General features: G+C 49.2%; 1 protein-coding gene across 2 annotated transcripts in view; it reads right to left on the bottom strand.

Annotated features, from left to right (window-relative positions):
* Positions 1-13,444: 13,444 nt before the first annotated feature.
* Positions 13,445-19,855, bottom strand: part of TMEM120A (transmembrane protein 120A) — a 473,343-nt gene continuing 466,932 nt past the window's right edge. For both annotated transcript variants that reach the window (XM_069614937.1, XM_069614938.1), the window contains one exon: positions 13,445-13,797. In XM_069614937.1, coding sequence (XP_069471038.1) covers positions 13,684-13,797 — 114 coding nt within the window. In that variant the 3' untranslated portion in view covers positions 13,445-13,683. The remainder of the gene's footprint in view (positions 13,798-19,855) is intronic.

Here is a 19,855-nt window from a genome sequence, read left to right on the forward strand (position 1 = left end):
GGATTTCAGGAGCTACAGGGATGGCGCTTAAGTGCAGTTAACCAAACAAAGACGGTGAAGTATTAGAGTCCACAAAGTATTACAAACATATACTCATTTATTAGGCCTCAAGCCACTAAGCAGGTAAAAATCAAGAAAAGCATATATCACACAAAACACGCACACATGTATAGATCTTAAAGTGAATTTGGTTATCTTAAAGTGAGTTTACCTACAGGTTACATCGAAACACAATAAATTTAGGTTAATCTAGTTAAACAATGAAACTGCAGCAAGTAAAGTGGAAAGGGAATGCATTAAAACAAACCATATACCCTGCAGAATATAAGGCTGGCATCTAACTTTATTAGTCCTTCTGTTTCAGGTAAGTAGGCCTAATGCCTCAAGAGATCCAACATTCCAAGTAGGTACCTGAGAGGGGGGTAACCGTTTCAAAGATGTCCCTGCACAAGCGTTGGCAAAGCTAACCGGTTGGTAGGAAAATATAGTTTAAAAGCACCTTTGGGTATAACAGGTAAGTACGAATTTTAGGGCTAAATCTCAATCCCACCATACTAGGGTAGTCCTTATGTAAAAATCAGAAATTGCGTGTAGTGGCCCACCTAAGTTTGCACTTACGTGAGTCCCCTGCATGCAATTTCCAACACTCTCAAAGCAGAAAGTAAAACTTAAGAGTAAAATTAGGTGAAATCACCTTTACTCTTGTTTTACTCTCAGCTTTGAGCGGTATAAAACACTGCCTGCGAGTGGCATTTTATAATGGATTCCAAAGGAATCTGCCTTCTCATTGGCAGGTGTTAATGTGAGGCATATTCCATTGGAATCCCTTTGTTTTACAACTGCATGAAAATCTGAGACGGAGGAGGAAAGCAAAGCAGAGATCCTATCTCTGCTTTGCCACCCTTCTACACCTCAGGACTGCTGCAAAATAAGCTGGAGTGGAAAATGAAAGCGTAAAAGCAATTTTACGCTTTAATTTTCCGCACTGCTCATTACAAAATTAGCACATAGATGTTACACCGGGTGGGGATTTGGGGATCCTTGGCTAGAACTCCACCAATAACAACCAGGCAAGAGTGTTAGGCAGTGGACTTTGCACCCATACAATCCTTATGGCGAGAGATAGGAATGAAAACAGGTAAGTACACTCATGCTCATACACTGAAATCCTTAGTGACCACCTCTGGGCTACTTGGTCACTGGGAACACTTGCGTCTACCATTCGTCCAGTCGATGAAGGTTCAGGGGTTGCAGGCGCAGGGGTTAAAGATGGTGCCATGATTGGGTCCAGCTATGTGGCCATGACCGGTTCTGGGAAGACTCCGACAGACTTGTAGTTGGACGGGCCAGACGCCTCAGGACAGCAACCACAGAAAGTCACACTATATGAAGAGACCTACAGGACACAGCAGAAGCTGGGAAGAAATACTGGTCTGTTGTCAGCAGGTAGGAATCCTGGCGGCAGTAAAAATTCTGCCCAGGCATATACAGGAAATCCTACTGACAGAAACAACTTACTACACAGGCGGAACTTTCCTCCTCCTAGTCTAGTCAGAAACGTACTTCCAATATAGCCAACTTCTAAGGGTTAGAAGGATAGTTAGTGATAATGAACAGAGCAAAATTTAACAATAAAAATGATATCTAAATTTAAACAACATAGATATAAAGGATGACAAGCTTCTCCCATTAAAAAAAAGGTATTATCACTACCCAGAGAATTAACATTGATCAAACTAGTGAGATGGAGCTGTGCTAACCTGAATTTTGTTTCCACATGCTCTGTGCAGAGTGATAGAATACATTACTAAACACTGGAAGGTTATCATGACTGACACGAGACTCAAACCATTACTCACGCATTTATTTGCTTCTTATGAAGTTCTGTTGTGCTATGACTTTTTGTAGGTGGATTTAACTTTTGATGTTATGAATTTCCTCACATAATGTGCATCTCTCATGTTGTCCTTGCTCCCATTCTGTTTCTTGTACATACACTTGCGTTTTGGTGTATTCATTATGTTCTATCACAGTCTATTTTATGCCTCCTAATGTCTTACTCCACTTATGTTCTCTCAGCTCTGCTGCCTTGACCTTCGATTTTACGCACACGCACACACACACAAACCCCACCCACCCAACCCAACCCCACCCACGCCATTTCCGGATGTCCCACGTGTGTCTAAAAGTCTTCACAGTTACACGTGATGACATCATCAATGGATCTTTACGCGAGTTCCCCAGCATTGATTCTACCCACCTTTGCAAGTTCAATAACACTGTGGTTTTAGCATTCTGGTGGTCTGTGAATTTGCAAGCGCTTTGGTGAGTTGTTCGATTCTGTTGGATTTAACTAACTTTCCATGGTTTTATCTAGCCTTTTTGGAGGACTTCTGCAACACCTTGCAGTTCCCTTTTATCTTTTCTTATACATTCTTATGTGTTGTTGACTACCTACAGTACCCCGAGTACCTCTGTTTAGCTATACAAATGTTATGTTTGCTTTAGTGTCTTAAGCTTTTTCCCCCCCCTTCCTCCACAGTGGCTGTATCTAACGTTTAGTCCAAGAGACAGTAGCCGATCATATTACTCGTGAGAGTCAGGTAGCTACTTTAACTGTTGATTCTATTGAATACTTCTTTGTGGTTTTCTTCAGGAGATCCCTGGCTGATTTTTTGCTTTGCGGTTTTTATCTACCCTTTTTTTTGTTTTTACATGTTCAAGGACTCCGATATGTGGATGTGCCCTGATGAAGGATACTTGGATGCCTGAAATGCATTGGCCATGATACCCACTCTCCTCTGCACATACATTGTATGATTATATTTGGATCATACAGACGTTCAGGTATTTGGTTGTAAACATCTACCACAAGATTGAGGCGGTGCACAAGCATAATACAGAGAGAGCCATAGAGGGGGTCAGGAACAGCATGGTATTTTGGTCTAGATTGCCCCTGTCCATGATGGGGAGGGCGGCCTTGCTCAAAATGGTGGTCCTTCCCAGACAGCATTTCTTTGTGAACGTCCCGTTTCTGATTCCTAAGAGCCTATTTGTGCGACTTCACAGCATGTGTAGGGGCTTCGTGTTGGGTAACTCCAGAAACAGGGTGGCTCTGTGGAAGCTTCAGAATCCGTGCGATAAGGGGGGTATAGGCCTGCCAAACTTCAAACTATATTATCTGGCGGGTCAGCTGCTGTATGTGGCCAGGTGGCTGTCAGATGAAGATTCGGCGGAATCTAGGCTGCTACGGGAGGACACGGCCCCATACTTCCTAAGGGAGGTGGTGTGGCTACAAAAAGATAAACTGACGGGAAGGGGGCGGCTATTGAGGTTGGGATGGGAGGTTTGGCATAGAACATGGAAATTGGTGGGAGAGTCGGAGCCGCTCTCCCAGCAGGCCCCACTGGTGGCGCTGTGCGGTAACGACTCCCAACTGTTTGAGTCTGTCCGTAGACATTGGGAACCAGTGGGCCTGGCCACGCTCGGGGACATATGGCAGGAAGGGGAGGCATTGGACTTCCAGAGGTTACAGGACGAGGCAGGGGTGCATAGAGGCCAATACATAACCTACGCTAGGCTTGTGAAACGGGTAAGAGAGAGATGGCCTGAGACTGCACTGGCAGATGACCCTGATGCCTCCCTGGAAACCATGTATGATGTTTCAGAGGGCGGGCATGAAATATCGAGGATATACGAACTCCTTAGAGCGAAGGCTGGGAAGGAGTTGCTCCAACTGAGACATGATTGGGAGGAGGAGGTGGGCAGACCTATGACGGAGGGTCAGTGGGAGAGAGTCCTGAGATATCATAAAAAGGTGTCCCGTAACGCACGACTCCAACAACTGCAGCTGTATATCACTCACAGGGCCTATTTGACTCCCCAGAAGATTGCAAGGTTTGGAGGTTTGGTCACCCAGAAATGCCCCAGGTGTGGGGAGGTGGAAGCGGGGCTACTACACATGTTTTGGGCCTGCCCGGAAGTGTGCAGATTTTGGGTGGAGGTTAAGATGAAACTGGCTGGTGGGGGAGTGGTGTCAGATCTAGGGTCAGCCTGGTCATGTATGCTTGGGATCTTTCCCAGGCCCCGAAACTTAAGGCACATAAGCAAGATGAAGGACTTGGCCTATGTTCTGGCCAAGCGCAGGATTGCTATGAACTGGAAAGCGGCCCGCAGGCCTAGGGTGGAATTATGGTGGGCAGACCTCTTGAGGTGGGCGGAAGCGGAATCTGTGGTATGGTTTGAAGCTGTCACTAGAGGGGGCGAGGAGGCAATAGGGCCCTTGCTGGCCTGGCGGCAACTGCTGGCCTCTATGACTAATCCACAACAAGATCTTGACGAACCTGAGAATTCGGACGATGAGCGTGTAAACAATGTACCACCCGATTGTGCTCCAGCTGATGACATAGGGGAGCCGGCTCTGGCTTGATGGGGGAGTTGTGGATTTATGTTATGTAATATGGTGCGTTGATGACGATATACTATAACAGTTGTATTGTGTTGTTTGGTTTTCTAAAATATAAAATTAATAAAATGTTTTAAAAAAAAAAAAAATTTGGATCATACAATGGGCCTCATTACCACCTTACTACGAGTTCCCTTCGCGGGACCCGATCTTAACGGCTGATTTTACCAGCTGTTAAGTAGGGTGCCGCAAAGGGACCTCGGTGCTAATTACGGTACCGCAATTTGCGGTACCATAATAACCACCTTCCCCATTCCCATTATGCCCTATGGGGGCAAACATGGGAATGGGGAAGGGCCTTGGTGAATGGGAAATTACCGGCCCCGCTCACCTTGGAGTAGGCTGGTAATTCCGCCATCCACCAAGGCGGAAACGTTAAAATACCGGCGGCAACCATGGCGCTAATAGCGCCATGGTTACCGCACAACGTGTAATGAGGCCCAATGTCTATTTTATATACAAATCCATTCATACGTTTCTTTCTTACACAAATTTAAAGAATATTTGATGGTCTCTTAGGGAGTTTCTAGCACACCCAGACTTCGAGCACACAGCATTGAAGCCAACACATTTCAGTCTATTCTTATAAGAAATACCAGAACCTTTTTCTTCCATGAGTAACAACAACAGGAGAGATTATCCTAGGCTACAAGTTGATGACCTGCAAAGTCCTACGCTCCAGCTCGGGACAGAGACCAGAGCAGCAAAGATGCCTGGTGTTCGGAGGGGTAGCACAGAGGATGATCCAGGAACACTGACAAATCCTTGGATGTTGTCCCTTCTCCCATGAAGACAGGGCGGTGCGGTCACAGTCCAATAGTCCCCCTGATGGTGGTGCACTGTGGGAGGATCACATGGGGAGGGGAGACAGTTATGAGACAAGGGAGGACAATCCAGAGAGACCATGGTATCCCATATACTACCCTCACCAGCCCCTCTCACCTTGAGAAGGATAATACGGTTCATCAAAGTTCAGTGTACCTCTGTAAGGTGCCCCAGTCATGAGGATCCGCCTGAAACATGCCTCCAAGCGTAATACCTGGTACAACTTCGAACTTGCAGCCCTCAAACGCAAGTGCAGAGCTGTGGAGCGGAAGTGGCAGACCTCAGGCTCACCCTCTGACTAACCGGCCTGTCGCCTGCCCAACGCTCCATTCACTCCAAGAAAAGGGCCCACATAACATGGCTGAACACTTTAAAATCTGCAGGGAACTAGCCAACCTTGCCACAGTCTCTTCCTCGCCTCTTCCCTCCCAGGCCCTCTGCAACGTACTGGCCACACACTTCACTGAAAAAACTCAGGACATCCTGAGCACCCTTGCTTCCCTATTCTCCTACCCTCCCCTGTCTCCTATGATCTCCCATCCCCCCGTCTGCCTTTCTCTCCTCCTTCTCTCCTATCGCATCTGATGATGTCACCACAGGTGTCCGCTCCATGAAGGTCTCCTCCAAACAGTCCCCCCCCCTGCTCCTCCAGAACCATTAACGACAATATCGACTCTCTTGCCCCTGCACTTGCTGACTTCTGCAACCACTCTTTTGCTACTGGATCTTTCCCTTCCTCCCTCAAGCACTCCCTTGTGTGCCCTCTCCTGAAAAAACATTCTGCCGACCGGTCTTGGCAGCCAACTACTGCCCCATTTCTATTACCCCCTTTCTTTGAAAGCTCTTGGAGAAGATGGTCCTTCCCCCAACTGACCCAGCACACTAAACTTGTTGGTTGCCTACACAACCATCAATCTGGATTCCAAGCATCCAGAGGCATGGAAACTGCTCTTCTGAACACCCATGAGGAACTGCTTGCATCTCTGGATTCCAACTCTCCGGTGGTTCTCATTCTTCTTGATCTCTCCTCTGCATTTGATACGGTCAACCACTCCATCCTCATAAAATGGCTCTACGATACCCTAGGTATCTCGGAGCGGGCACTGGACTGGCTGACCTCCTTCCTTAATGCCTGTCCGTCACGGGTTATTATTCACCCTCTCCCTCTCTATCACCACCTGTGGCATCCCCCAAGGCCCCAACCCCTCTCCCTGGCTGTTTAACATCCCTCTTGCTCTGCTTGGACATCTCATTTCCACCTTCTCCCCCAACTTCCAGTGTTATGCAGACAAGACACAACTCTACTTCAAACTTCCCTCTGATCGTATACTTGTTTTTTCCTTCATTCCTGACTGCAAATCTGCCATCCAGTCCTGGTGTACCTTCAATGACCTCTGCCTTAACGCCAGCAAGACTGAGATCCTTCCCCTATTGGGACTCCTACCTCCTCTCCCCCCCTACCTCCTCTCCCCCCCCCACTCACTCTGGCCATCTTCTATGGGCCCTCCCCCTTCTTCATCTGAAGCCAGAAACCTTGGAGTCACCTTCGACTCCCCTTTCCTTCATTCCTCGCATTCAGGACCTTGCCAAGAAGGCCCATTTTCAACTCCACCTCCTCAAAAGGAATTCTTCCTTCTCACTCTCCCCCAGAAACTTAATATCTCTAGAGCTCTGGTTCTCTCTAGGCTAGACTACTGCAATAGCCTCTTCCTTAATCTACCCAGCTCTTCTCTACGAACCCTCCAGCTAATCCAGAATAGGGCTGTGAGACTTATCCTTGGCCTCAAGCCCAGGGACCACATCTCTCCAGGACTAAAATCTCTGCACTGGCTCTGGTTCCTGCAATGATCAAATTGAAATCCCTCTGCATCATCCATAAGGCTGTCTGGGGTCGGGGACCATGCTACTTACAATGGACTCTCACTAAGTACTCTCCGCCCAGATCTCTATGTTCCTCGGGCACCAACTCACTGTGTGTCAAGCACTTAGCTAAACAGCGAGCTGGTGGCTATTCTCTTTCCTTGGTAGCCTTCCTCCTATGGAATAGCCTCCCCCTTCATCTTGAGCCGGATCTCCTCATATTCCGGAAGCTCCTCAAGATTCTCCTTTTCACCTTCCCTTCCTTTGCTAAAACCCCACAGTTGCTGAGATTCGTGACCAGGGCCCTTATGTGTCCTCCTGGGTCCTGGCCACTCACACCCAATCACCCTCAACCTCCGCCCTCTCCCAGCACTTGCCTTGGCCCCCTCCAGCTTATGCCACCACTGACCTGCACTTCTTTATTGGCAGCTGACCACTCTCACCAATTCACTTAACAGCTGCTTACTCCCTAGCACTTCCCTCTTTGGTACACCTAGCACTTACCCCCACCATACCCCTTCTCTCTCTCTGCACTTTTGCGTTCTGAATGCTAACAAGGCCTAGTAGGTCCGCCTCTATCTTTCATTGTTATATTTGCTTTTCATTCCCATGTTTCCTCCCTGTTGCCGCTTGTAAATTGTGTTTCATTGATGGATAAGCGCCTTACAAATGCACAATAAATAAATAGAACAAGAACTTTATATGCGACTCATTTTTAAACTGAGACAAACAATATTCTGAACAACGTGAAGGAATATGACATTGAAAGTACTGTAACAAGGAGAAGCCGCCCTATGCAGAACTTGAGAGAGCAGTCTAGTCGATATGAACCGGATAGATGCATAAAAACGGAATAAGGACTTCAAAGAGGTTTAGCCCTCCCTTGAGGAAGGAGTCTTCGAAGTGGAGACAATGCTGAGGGGGACGCCAAGCAGGGAGTACGCCAGCAGAAGACTGGTCCAGTGGAAACGGACCACTGCACGGAAGACGAAGCCACTGGCATCCTGTGGTGGCGGTCGAGGTGTGTGAAGAGAAATCCAACCGTGAGAAGGAAAGTTGGATCACTGAGTCGCTGTGAACAACATGGGGAGCGCAGAGCGATAAATAAGCACTGAAGCGGGCTGAATGCAGCGCAAGAACCCGAAGAACACTGCTGACCACAGAAACAGGTGTGCAGTTGTGAGGGGAAGCGGGAAAAACCCACAACAGAACATGAGGGAATACAAAAATGGAGGGACTTGAAACCCAAAGCTAACAAATTCAGAGGTCGAGAAGATATCCCAGGCCTCCCCTATCATCATGATAGTCGCAGTACCTGGCAAGCTAACAAACCAGGTGGACTAATTAACAGAGAGAACAAGTGTGAGTCTGGGACCCACACCCCTATACAGGCTATTCAAGCCTCCCTCAGTATCATCATAGTCTCAGTACCTGGCGAACGAATAAACCAGGGGGACTAAGAAACAGAGAGAACAAGGGGGAGTCTGGGACCGATAAAGGAGAGTGGAACCTCCTTCAGCATCATGATGAGCACAGTGTCTAGCAGGATAGTATACCAGACAAACTAGTTCAAAGAAGTTGGGAGTAGAGAACCTAAGGAAGCCAGAGAAGGACCATTCCTCTACTTTTTTCAGGACATAAGGCTACTCGAGCCTCCTTTAGCATCAGAATAATCACAGGGTCTGGCAGGATAGTATACCAGACAAACTAGTTCAAAGAAGTTGGAAACAAAGAATCCTAAGGAAGTCAGAGAAGAAACATTCCTCTGCTTTCTGAGGACCTGTGGAGCACAACGAAAGCAGTGTCTGGCAGGATAATATACCAGACAAGCTAGAAGTTGGTGCTAAAGAACCTAAGGAAACCAGAGAAGCATCCAGGAAGAAGAAAACCTAAGGATGTTAGAGAAGAACCATTCCTCTACTTTCTTAGCAGAGCAGAATGGAAACCGCTCAACCAACCAGGATTTGAGGAACCACAAAGAGACATAGCAAAACATTCAAACCTTAATGAAATAATAAAAAAGAAAGCAGGATGAAGGAGTCATCCCCTCTGGTGTCGTTGTGGAGCAAGAATGACAGAAAACCAATGCGGAGGGAGTCATCCCCTCTGGTGTTGTGAAACAAGGAGTAAAGAAATCAGGGGAAGGAAGGACACCCCCGCCTGGCAAGAATACAACAAACTGGGAGGATTCCTTCTCCAGAAGGAGGAAGTCATCCTTCTGGACCAATAGAGACATTTACCTTGAATCATCTTACAGCATTAGGGACAGAAGTAGGTTTGACATAAGGGTGGACATTTATGCTTTTTGGACATTCTGACCTTCCCTAGTTGAGGCAGGGAAACCCCTCTTAGGAGTTAGGGAGAGGTATGGTTTTCACTTATCACTATACCATTTGTTTATGTCAGTTTCTACTTCTGCATCCTTACAACTTCCTTTGAAAACAAGCTGCAGGAACAAGGTGCAGAACTGGTTCATCCCAGCAGTTCAAAGGTCAAAGTGCTGATGAGGGTATTATGCTGTTGCAGCAAAAAAAGCAGGGCTTCACCGGAAAATGGCTTTGGCAATACAGATTATCCTTAGCAACAGACTTTCAGGTCTTCAGCAGGGGCTCCTTTTCTTAAGAATATTGGCTGCAGTGGTCAGCCTGACAAATGGCATCAGGGCTCCTCTTATCCCAAATTCAGGCTGGGGGCTGCACCAGCCCACTAAATGGCAAGGGTCTGCACTATTCAAATAGGTAAGGGCTGTCTAATTGGGTAAAGCAACAAACCCCATACCTGCCCAGCAACAGAAGTCATTACGAGTTTGGAGGTAGCCTTACCGGCATGGCTAGCCCCAAACTCGGGTCCGGGTCCCGAAAAATGGGAATTACTGGGCCATTCCGACCTTTGCGGGTCCGGTAATTCCCATTTGCGGGACCCGGTACGTCCCCATTCCCATTTGAGCCGCCATAGGGCTCAATGGGAATGGGGAGGATGCTAACAACGGTCCCGTTAATAATGGGACCATTGTTAGCATCCTGTTCTGTTAGCGGGTGCCGCTCTGCATGTCTGGTCTGACCAGGCGTCCAGAGAGGCACCCGCGAGCAAACTCTGAATGATGTGGCGAGGTAACAACGGCGCTGGTAGCACTACCGGCACCATTGTTTCCTTACTGAAACAATCATAATGAGACCCATTGACATTAGACAGTCTAACCATCCTGACTAGTTTATCCACAGAAAGGTACTAGCCTGGGAATCCAAGCCAAATGGCAGGAAGTGTATTATCTTATAAGTATTTACTGACTCAAAGGGCAGGAAGACTTCCAAAACCTAAGATTGGCAAAGGACAAGACTTAAACCATATGGCACAGCCATTTTGAATGTATGGTACTCATTGGCTTGCCAGTGCAATCAGAATAATTGAGCCGGGCATGATAAGTGGAGATAAAAGGGCTTAACATCAAGTTAGGGCTAAAGACATAACAAATAGCTGAAATGATAACATCGTCTTTTGGAGAAGCTGTTTCATGTGCACCCGAATTGGGAAGACAGGAAATCAGTACGCTAGGGTACCAGAGAATGTAGGGAAGGAACATGGTAAACCCTTCAAGTTGGTTACCTTAAGTTTCCCAATTTACATCCATATCTCTGAATGATTTGCAATATACAAGCGCAACCCTGCACAACCTTTTCCAAATTGTATCAACATCTGGCCCTCTGTCTTAATGGTAACGGCCCACCTTGTTGCGGTCGCTTCCTCACATTTGGCGAAAGTGAAGTTAAGCTGCATTTTCTTTAGAGAGGACTTGTTTAGGGAATATTTTAAACCGATTCTTGGGCTACTGGGGAGTTGGGGAGGATGTGTGATGAAAGGGGAATACGGGGGCCGGAGGGCAATGCCCTCCAAAATAAAAAGCTGCCAAAATTGCAGCAAATGAAATGGTCATGCGATAAGGTGGGCCAAATCCGTTTTAAGGCACTACCACATAAGTCATCCAAGAACAATACGAAACACAGGCGCATTGCTTAACTTTATGGTTCCATAGTACACAGCAATTACATCAAAGTCCTTTGTCTCGCTGTCCCGTCCCACCTAGTGCTCTTCCTCGAAGGGGAGGTCCCTGCCTATCCCCCTCTGACCCCTGTCCCCACACACACGAACAGGGAAGGGGATGCACCCAACTTCACCCCTCAGCCCACCTTTCAGTCACTTCCCTTATTCTCTCGATGTGGCTCTGGTTTCATTACTACTGATCCACGCTCTGGAGGTCACATCAACGCCTCACCCCCTTAATGCCCCCTGCCTGTCCCCCGTCATGCCCGCTCCCTGCCTCCCTTCCGTGCACATACCCTGATCACACTTAAAACACTGTGCCTTCCTTTGCTGTGCTGCAAGTGCAGTGAGGTAATGACCTGCATAGCACTTGCATTGGGGAACTGACAAGCCACCTATCTTTACATTTAAGGGCCAGCAGTGCAAGGAATGGGCCGTAACAAGATGGAGCGGCACTCCCAGGTCCTGCGCCTCAACGAGCAGACGGCTTTCAGAAGACTTGGCACGGAGCACTGCAGCGCTCCCAGGTCCTGCGCCTCGAGGAGCAGACCGCTTTCAGAAGTCTTGGCACGGAGCACTGCAGCCCTCCCAGGTCCTGCGCCTCAATGGGAAGACTACTTTCAGAAAACTCAGTACGGAGCACTGCAGCCCTCCCAGGTCCTGCGCCTCAACGAGCAGACGGCTTTCAGAAGACTTGGCACGGAGCACTGCAGCGCTCCCAGGTCCTGCGCCTCGAGGAGCAGACCGCTTTCAGAAGTCTTGGCACGGAGCACTGCAGCCCTCCCAGGTCCTGCGCCTCAATGGGAAGACTACTTTCAGAAAACTCAGTACGGAGCACTGCAGCCCTCCCAGGTCCTGCGCCTCAACGAGCAGACGGCTTTCAGAAGACTTGGCACGGAGCACTGGGGCGCTCCCAGGTCCTGCGCCTCAAGGAGCAGACCGCTTTCAGAAGACTTGGCACTGAGCACTGCGGCGCTCCCAGGTCCTGCGCCTCAAGGAGCAGACCGCTTTCAGAAGACTTGGCACGGAGCACTGCAGCCCTCCCAGGTCCGGCGCCTCAATGGGAAGACTATTTTCAGAAAACTCAGTACGGAGCACTGCAGCCCTCCCAGGTCCTGCGCCTCAACGAGCAGACGGCTTTCAGAAGACTTGGCACTGAGCACTTCGGCGCTCCGAGGTCCTGCGCCTCAAGGAGCAGACCGCTTTCAGAAGACTTGGCACGGAGCACTGCAGCCCTCCCAGGTCCGGCGTCTCAATGGGAAGACTACTTTCAGAAAACTCAGTACGGAGCACTGCAGCCCTCCCAGGTCCTGCGCCTCAACGAGCAGACCGCTTTCAGAAGACTTGGCTCGGAGCACTGCCTAGTCTTCTGAAAGCAGTCTGCTTGTTGAAGCGCAGGGTACTCACAGTGCACGCACAAGTATCCGCGTTCTTCAACGAGCTTTCAGAAGACTCAGCACTGCAGGCAGAAACTGCCGAAAGCCTCGCGTAGTGCTGCAGCTGTCCAAACTAGTTTATATGTCCTGCAATTTACAGACATCTCTTTATTTGGGTGAATATTGGGACCAATCAAAATAGAAGAGTCCATTATTCACTTGAAAGGGTTTCTTACAGAACAACTATAAAACCTGTTTAGCATTTAAAATTGTGGACATTTGATGTTCCCATTTCACTTCATTAATATTGTGTTTCGTACTCCCGTGCCTTTTGCTACCAACAAGATCCACCTTCTCATACGGCTCACCCTTGCACTGGGCCACCCTCTGGAGATGGTTTGGCACTCCCAGGACTGATATGTAGGAACTTACCTGTAGCACTTTAAATGGACTCTGGATATTTTAGCTTACAAGTCTGCCAGGATTGCCAGAGCAGACTTTCAAGCCCTCAAATCGGCCTGGCAAACCAAATGCATATATTACCCACACATACTTTCCTGTGCCGAATCCCTCTAGAAGGTAGTTCATATGTAGTGGACGAACACTCAGCCACATGGATACAATGAATTTCCCCCTGCCAGATTCCCTCCCTGTGCCGGGAACCTCCTGCCCCGCGTTCCGTCCCTCTTCACTCCAACTCTCCTTCCCTGCAGACTAAGGTCTGGTTTCCCCAATACGACACGGGCAAGGAACTGATCTTGGAAAGCACGACAGTGGTCATTTGGTGCAGTGCAAAAAAAATAGTAACATAACACAACAAGCCTACGGGCACTAGGAGTGGGCTGACCATAGAGACGGTGTTTAAAGACAAGACTCCGTCTTTAGTTAAAATGAGGATTTCAGACTTGTTTTATTATGGAAATACGTGACTGCCTGGGTTCGCACAAGTGAGGCTGCACAGCAGCGTGGCGATTACAGTGGAAGTAGGTCTGTGTGCAAACCAACCTCCATGGGGAGTGCCTTGCTAGAGTCCAGCCTCCCTGTGGAGCAGGAGGCGAGCTGGGTGTTGGTGGCCAGTGTGAATCTGTGTGCAATCACACCCAATGGTCCGCGTTGCTTCTACTGCTCCTTGGTCTCGGCGTGCTGTTTCTGGAACTTCTGGCGCACAACCCTGAGGGTGGTGAAAAAGTTTCCCAGGAAAAGGATTAGGAAGGGGACTCCGCACATAAGCACCTAGAGAGCAGGAGACAGAGGGAAATAATATCAGACACATCTCAGCCTGCTCATGCTGCACAACTATCTCACATCACAGCATCATTTTGAACAAGAATCCTGGTGCTGCTGCTGCTGTGGAGAGGCATCCTACACAGTCACCATTCCAGTCTTTTTCATACCCTTGGAGAAATGCAATACAAACGGACTTCCTTTGGGAACACTGCACCACAAACAAGAACATATTAGTACACGAAACCTTAACATGGAATGAAAACTGTGCAATAAGAAGCTCAAAGATAAAACAAAACGATACAATCTAATAACTGCACAAAAGGTACACCCAACTGCAAAAGAGAAGGGTGTGCAGTGCAACACAGAGTAAAGAGGTGTTCCCACTAGAGCATGATACTACTTTTTCATAACATGGATGGCAGTCCTTCAGGCCCCCAGCCCATATCTGGTTGCCACACTAAGTAGCACATGTAAGAAAATTAAACTACAGCACGGAGAAGGCGTATCGTTATTAAAGTGGTGCACGGGCAGCATAAGCCACCTAATGTGCAAACGCATAGGTCTGGTTCAGGAAGAGACGGGGGTGGGATGTAGAGGAGGAGGATGAGCAAACGCTGAGTGAATTCTCCTTCTACCCACTGTACACGGCAATGTATATTAGTTGTGCGGCCCATTACCCGCCCACCCCCCCCCCCCCCAAAGTAGATCAAAAGAGGGGGAGGGGCTCTTTGAACAGACAGGCTGACCCTGCTTATGCTGGAGTCTCTGGAGCATGGTAGCTCTCCTTCACCGGGGCAAAGGCTAGGAGCAGTGCTTTAAGTGGGCCGGGGCCTGCCGGGGCCGGGCCCCGGCAGTCTCCAAAAAGTGGGGCTGAGCCGGGGCCCTGCCGGGGCCCCCCGACCTCATCACGCCATGGCAGGACGCATTATCCCGCCGCGGCCGCAGCCGCGACGGGAGATGCGCCCACCACTTTAACGTCAGGCAAGCTGACAGAAGTGCCAGCCAGGCACACCGTTGCTGTGCCTGGCTGGCACTTCCGTCAGTCACTGTAACTTTCTCTGATGACCCCTCATCTGAGGGGCCATCAGAGGAAGCTAGAGTCCTTTAGTTTTCCCTCGCCAGGTCACTGACCCTCAGCGAACCCGCGGGCTCCATGATCAAATATGCAGATTAGATCACGGAGCCCGCGGGTTCGCAGAGGGTGAAAGACGCCTCAGGGTCTGTGATCTCTGCTCAGAGCAGAGATCACTGAGCTCGAGGCGCCTTTATCCTTTGGCAAGGCTTTATAAAAGATGCCTTCAACTGTGTACGTTTAAGCCATCTTTTATAAACGTAGAAATATTTCTATGTTTATAACAGACTGCTTGAATCGTACACAATTCAAGGCATCTTTTATAAAGCTTTGTCGACGGACAAAGCCACCTTGGGTTTTGTCCGTCCTCAACGCTTTATAAAACATGCCTACTTTTCAAGCCGTCTTTTATAAACATAGACATATGTTACAAATGTCTATGTTTATAAAAGACAGCTTGAAAAGTACACAGACCATAGCAAGGTAAGCACACAAGTGTGCGTAATTTACTATGCTTTGTGCACTTACAAGCCACCTTTTATAAACATAGAAATATGTAACATTGCTATGTATATAAAAGAAGGCTTGAAAAGTCACAAACCATAGTAGTACGCAAACAAATATATAAATGCTCAAATACATTTATATATTTGTTTGCGCACCTTACTACGATTTGTGCACTTTTAGGCACTCCCACAATGGAAGCCACGACCCCAAACGAGGGCCCCCCCTCAATTTCTTACCCCACTTAAAGCACTGGCTAGGAGAAAGCATGCAGGACCAGCAAATACGGAAATGGCAGGAGCCAGCCCACGCATCGTCAATAGTGAGACGCGCTACCGGCGTACAGACAGAATAATTGGAGCACAGCAGTGGTGGGTAGGTAGGCGATGCATACCGAAGGGGTAGGTAGGCGACCCATGGCGAAGGGTGTGGCTGTCCTATACAAACTCTGAGCTTTTCCATGGTTGCTGCTTTGTGAGGAAGATCACCACCAAAGGAGGAAAAATGGACTCAAGACCATGTCAAAATACAAATTAAGCTTTATTTGATCCACAAAAATCCGGCCTGGACCCCAGTGTTTCCGGTTCTGTGTCATCCTAAACATCCTTAGGACTCCTCATGCCTCCCACCCGCGATCTGAGGTTGCCTGCTTGATGGAAAACAGTCACTCACATTTGCTGGAACTTAGTGTCATGTACTTCTTTCTTAACTTGCACTGGGAATGAACTTCTGCGTCCTATAGTGTGTAGGTCTGGCAGCCTGGCCACAGTCCATCGAGCAGGCAGCAGGGCTCCAGCTCATTCATCCTGGTAGTGAGTTTTGGGGGCGGGGGATTGCTTGTGTCAGATAGCCTCTTCTATGTGTGGGTGTGCGTGTGTTCTATTTTTCCCTTCCTCTATGTGTTGCTGCATAAAAATTTAGCACATGTGAATATTTGGCCGAACATTAATGATTGGGGCATTGATGGTACTGGCCAGCACGAGCGTTACTGCATCATTGTTGAGTTCTCTTACTAGTGTCCACTGGGCAATCACATCCCAGAAGAAATTGTGACTAATTGTCTGCATAAAAATGAACGTGATATGTGATTTGTTTTTGTGCATTATGTTATGTTACTTGGCATTTATATAGCGCTTTACATATCATTGGTATGACCTCAAAGCGCTGGTAGGTTAAACGCCCTTGGGAACCGTAATTCAAGTTAGTAGAAAGAGATAGTGTTGAATGGTGCATGGGTGCACCGGATATGTGTGCAGCTGGTGTAGTTGGATGATAGCTGCTACCTAGCCATAGGTGTGGTGCTGAGGATGTCAGTTGGGTGTGTGCAGTCTGGTGGGTAGACATCCAGACTGGGATCTCGCTGTGTTAGGCCTGAGGAATGCCTATGTCAACAGCTAGGGCGGAATGTGCTCAGCTAGCTGCGTTTTATTAGGGTGATGAGGTGTTCATGGGGTCGTATTCGTATGTGAACAGCTAGGCCGAATTATCAGGGGTATAGCTGTGTTCTAGTTGACTGATGGTGTTTAGTAGAGAGTAAGCGTAGTGGTGTGATATGGTGGTTATCTGTATAAGCGCATTAGATCCCAGGCACGCGAACAGGACGGTGGAGACATACATAGCGACATACGGATGCATAGCGACAGGGGTCGATACAGGTGTATATGGGGACACAGATATATATGGGGATACAGATATATAGCGATAGTGGTCGATATAGGTATATATGAGGATATATATGGGGATACAGATATAGCATGTATAGGGGAATACATATATATAGAGACAACATGGGAACATGTAGTGGAGATTGCATCGAGATGAATACAATTAGCAACCATTTGCATGAACAGGATGACACAATGTGATGGAAATAGTCTGGTTACTTGCATGGACTTACCTGAGAAATAATGCCAAAACTTAAATAAACCTAAGCGGTGGCAAAAACGTACCATTAAAAGCCATCCTGTGGGACTTGCCACCACGGGGCGCACGGATGATCGCCTACCCCGTGTGAGCTCCGTCGCCGATGGTCCGCGAAGTGACTTGAGCCCCCACGTCGCGAACCCCCCTGTGCGACAAACCCGTGAATAAGGCGTCGGAACACTTCCCCACGGAGCAGGAAAAAACCCGACCGAAATCGGGGCTGGGAAGCCCAGGAAAACCCAATCTGAAGTTTTCACCTCCTTGGAAGCTGGAAAACGAAACTAAGTCGACCCGACGCGGCCGCACTAGAAGGCGGGCTTGCCTAGAGGAGAACACTCGACTTCTGGAGTGCCCGTCGGCGTGTCTTCCCCAGACTGCAGCCCTCAGTGTTGGAGTGCCCCCGCTGACTCCCCAGCGCGGACCCCCACTCCTGACCTGTGGAACAACAGAAGGACCTGCCAGGGAGGTAGGCCACACCCCTAGCCGAGCGCGGCCTACACAGCCAGCTGAGATCAAGGTGCCTCGTAGTCCCGAAGCCCGTCACTCGGTGGACTGAACTGGACCCCCCCACCTACATCGCCCTATGTGGCCCCGATCCTGACTGCGGCCACGTGGGGATATAGGGGTGGCGCGGGACCCCAAGGAGAAGCGCCCGACCCCCTAGATAGCAAATAGCCGCCATTGTCCTCCGCCCTATAGACTGGTCAGCGCGAGAGGGTGGGGGCTTGCCTCCCCCTCTCCACGAGAGAAAAACTCTGATGCGGAGCTCACGAGCTGAGGGCACGACGAACGGTGGGACTGTGGGAATCACCCTCGAGCCCTCCACTCTCTAACAAGCTGAAGCTCCACAGAAACAGTGCCCCCGCGAGAGGTACCTTCAATCTTACGCACGGACCCCAGGAGCAAGACACTGGGGGAGAGGTCCGAAGCACAGGACTGTAGACTCGATAATCATTGCCCCCCCCCACAGAACTCAACTCTGAAAGTACCACTTAGAGCACTTGTAGCACCCTCCCATGGAATGCGCACCTAAACTTTCGATGGCTTCACGTCAACCCACACGAGATACCAAAATTAGAAGACAGCCTTGAACCTGCAGTCCTGCATGTCTTCATAGAGGGTAGGGCCCCCTACTCGGGGGCGTGTGCCTCCTCTTACCCGGGTCGCACTGTATGGACCCACTTCACAAACTAGCCAGATTTGCCTACGACCCTCTCCCCCCGCCACGCAGGCCTGCAGTAAATATGTCCACGGACTCATCGGAGGAGAGTGCTGCCGCCACCAAAGGAGACATTACCACATTACTGAATGAGATAAAAAAACATGGGAGCCAACCTAGGCGGCAAAATCGATAAAATTACCCAGAGGATGGACAGATTTGAGGAACGGTTGGAATGTGTGGAGAATAATCAAGCGTCGATTGACACCCTTGAAACTCAGATGGATGTACGGATTCGTAACATTGAAAAAAGAGAGGTTGAGGCGCGGCTCAAGATGGACGATTTAGAAAATAGGGAGAGGAGGAACAACCTCCGCTTTTTCGGTATCCCAGAGCGCGAAGGAGAAACTGAAAAAGACCTCAGAGATATCATATATGACATCATAAAAATACTCACCGCTGATGAGGAAATTGATGAGCCCAAGACCGAACTCATACATAGAGCTGGTGGACCGCCCGGCGGCCCGCGTTCCGTCCTAGCCAAATTCCACCGCTATCAAGACAAAACCAGGATTCTGGAGAAGGCCAGATCCGGAGGCCCACTCACAATGGGGGGCGCCCAAATCACGATCTTTCAAGATTTATCGTCACTAACATTGGCACTCAGACGCCTTTGCAGCCCCCTGACGAAATGGCTCAAGGACCAAGGTACACAATACAGGTGGGGTTACCCTTTCTCGCTCACTTTTGAGCATGGGAGCAGAAAAATAGTGCTACGCTCTGAGGACGAAATCAAAGACTGCATCGCTGACTTTCTTGGCACGGGCTCGAAGGGCAACGAAGGAGGTGACAATGAGCAGCCGGGACCACAGTGGGAGCTCCAGGGCCCCAGGCGCAAGAGGGTGAAGGGATCGAGGAAATATAGACGCGCCAACAACACGCCTGACAAGGAGTAAGGGAGTCAAAATGTGTACGACCCAGCCAAAATGCAACCACCGGTGAAGAACGAGACACAGGCCCCCGCAGAGCTCCGAAAAGGTAATATCTGTTGCTGGGGTGCCACCGCTGGCGGGGCACCCCTCTGGACTAAGCGATGATGTGAACTCTCGCGGGAGGCCCCGGGAACGCACGTAACGTTAAACTTTTATATGCTTGTTGCCATTACTGTTGAAATGTTGAAATTTTACAATGTTTTTGGGGGGGATTGAGAAGGGGGCTCACCCTTAAGTTGTGATGGTATATTCGACCGGGAAGCAACGGTCCCCACTGATGGTCCGCCAACGGGCCGCACAATGTCATCCGGCCCGTACCGGACGCCGTCAACAGCTGCCCAGGCAGCACCCCCAGTTCCCAAGCTCAATGGAGCTCCACCAGATATGGCGGAACAGGGGGGGAGAGGTGAGGTG

This window comes from Ambystoma mexicanum, chromosome 9, assembly GCF_040938575.1.
Source record: "Ambystoma mexicanum isolate Mex_15411 chromosome 9, UKY_AmexF1_1, whole genome shotgun sequence".
In the NCBI taxonomy this organism is placed as follows: domain Eukaryota; kingdom Metazoa; phylum Chordata; class Amphibia; order Caudata; family Ambystomatidae; genus Ambystoma; species Ambystoma mexicanum.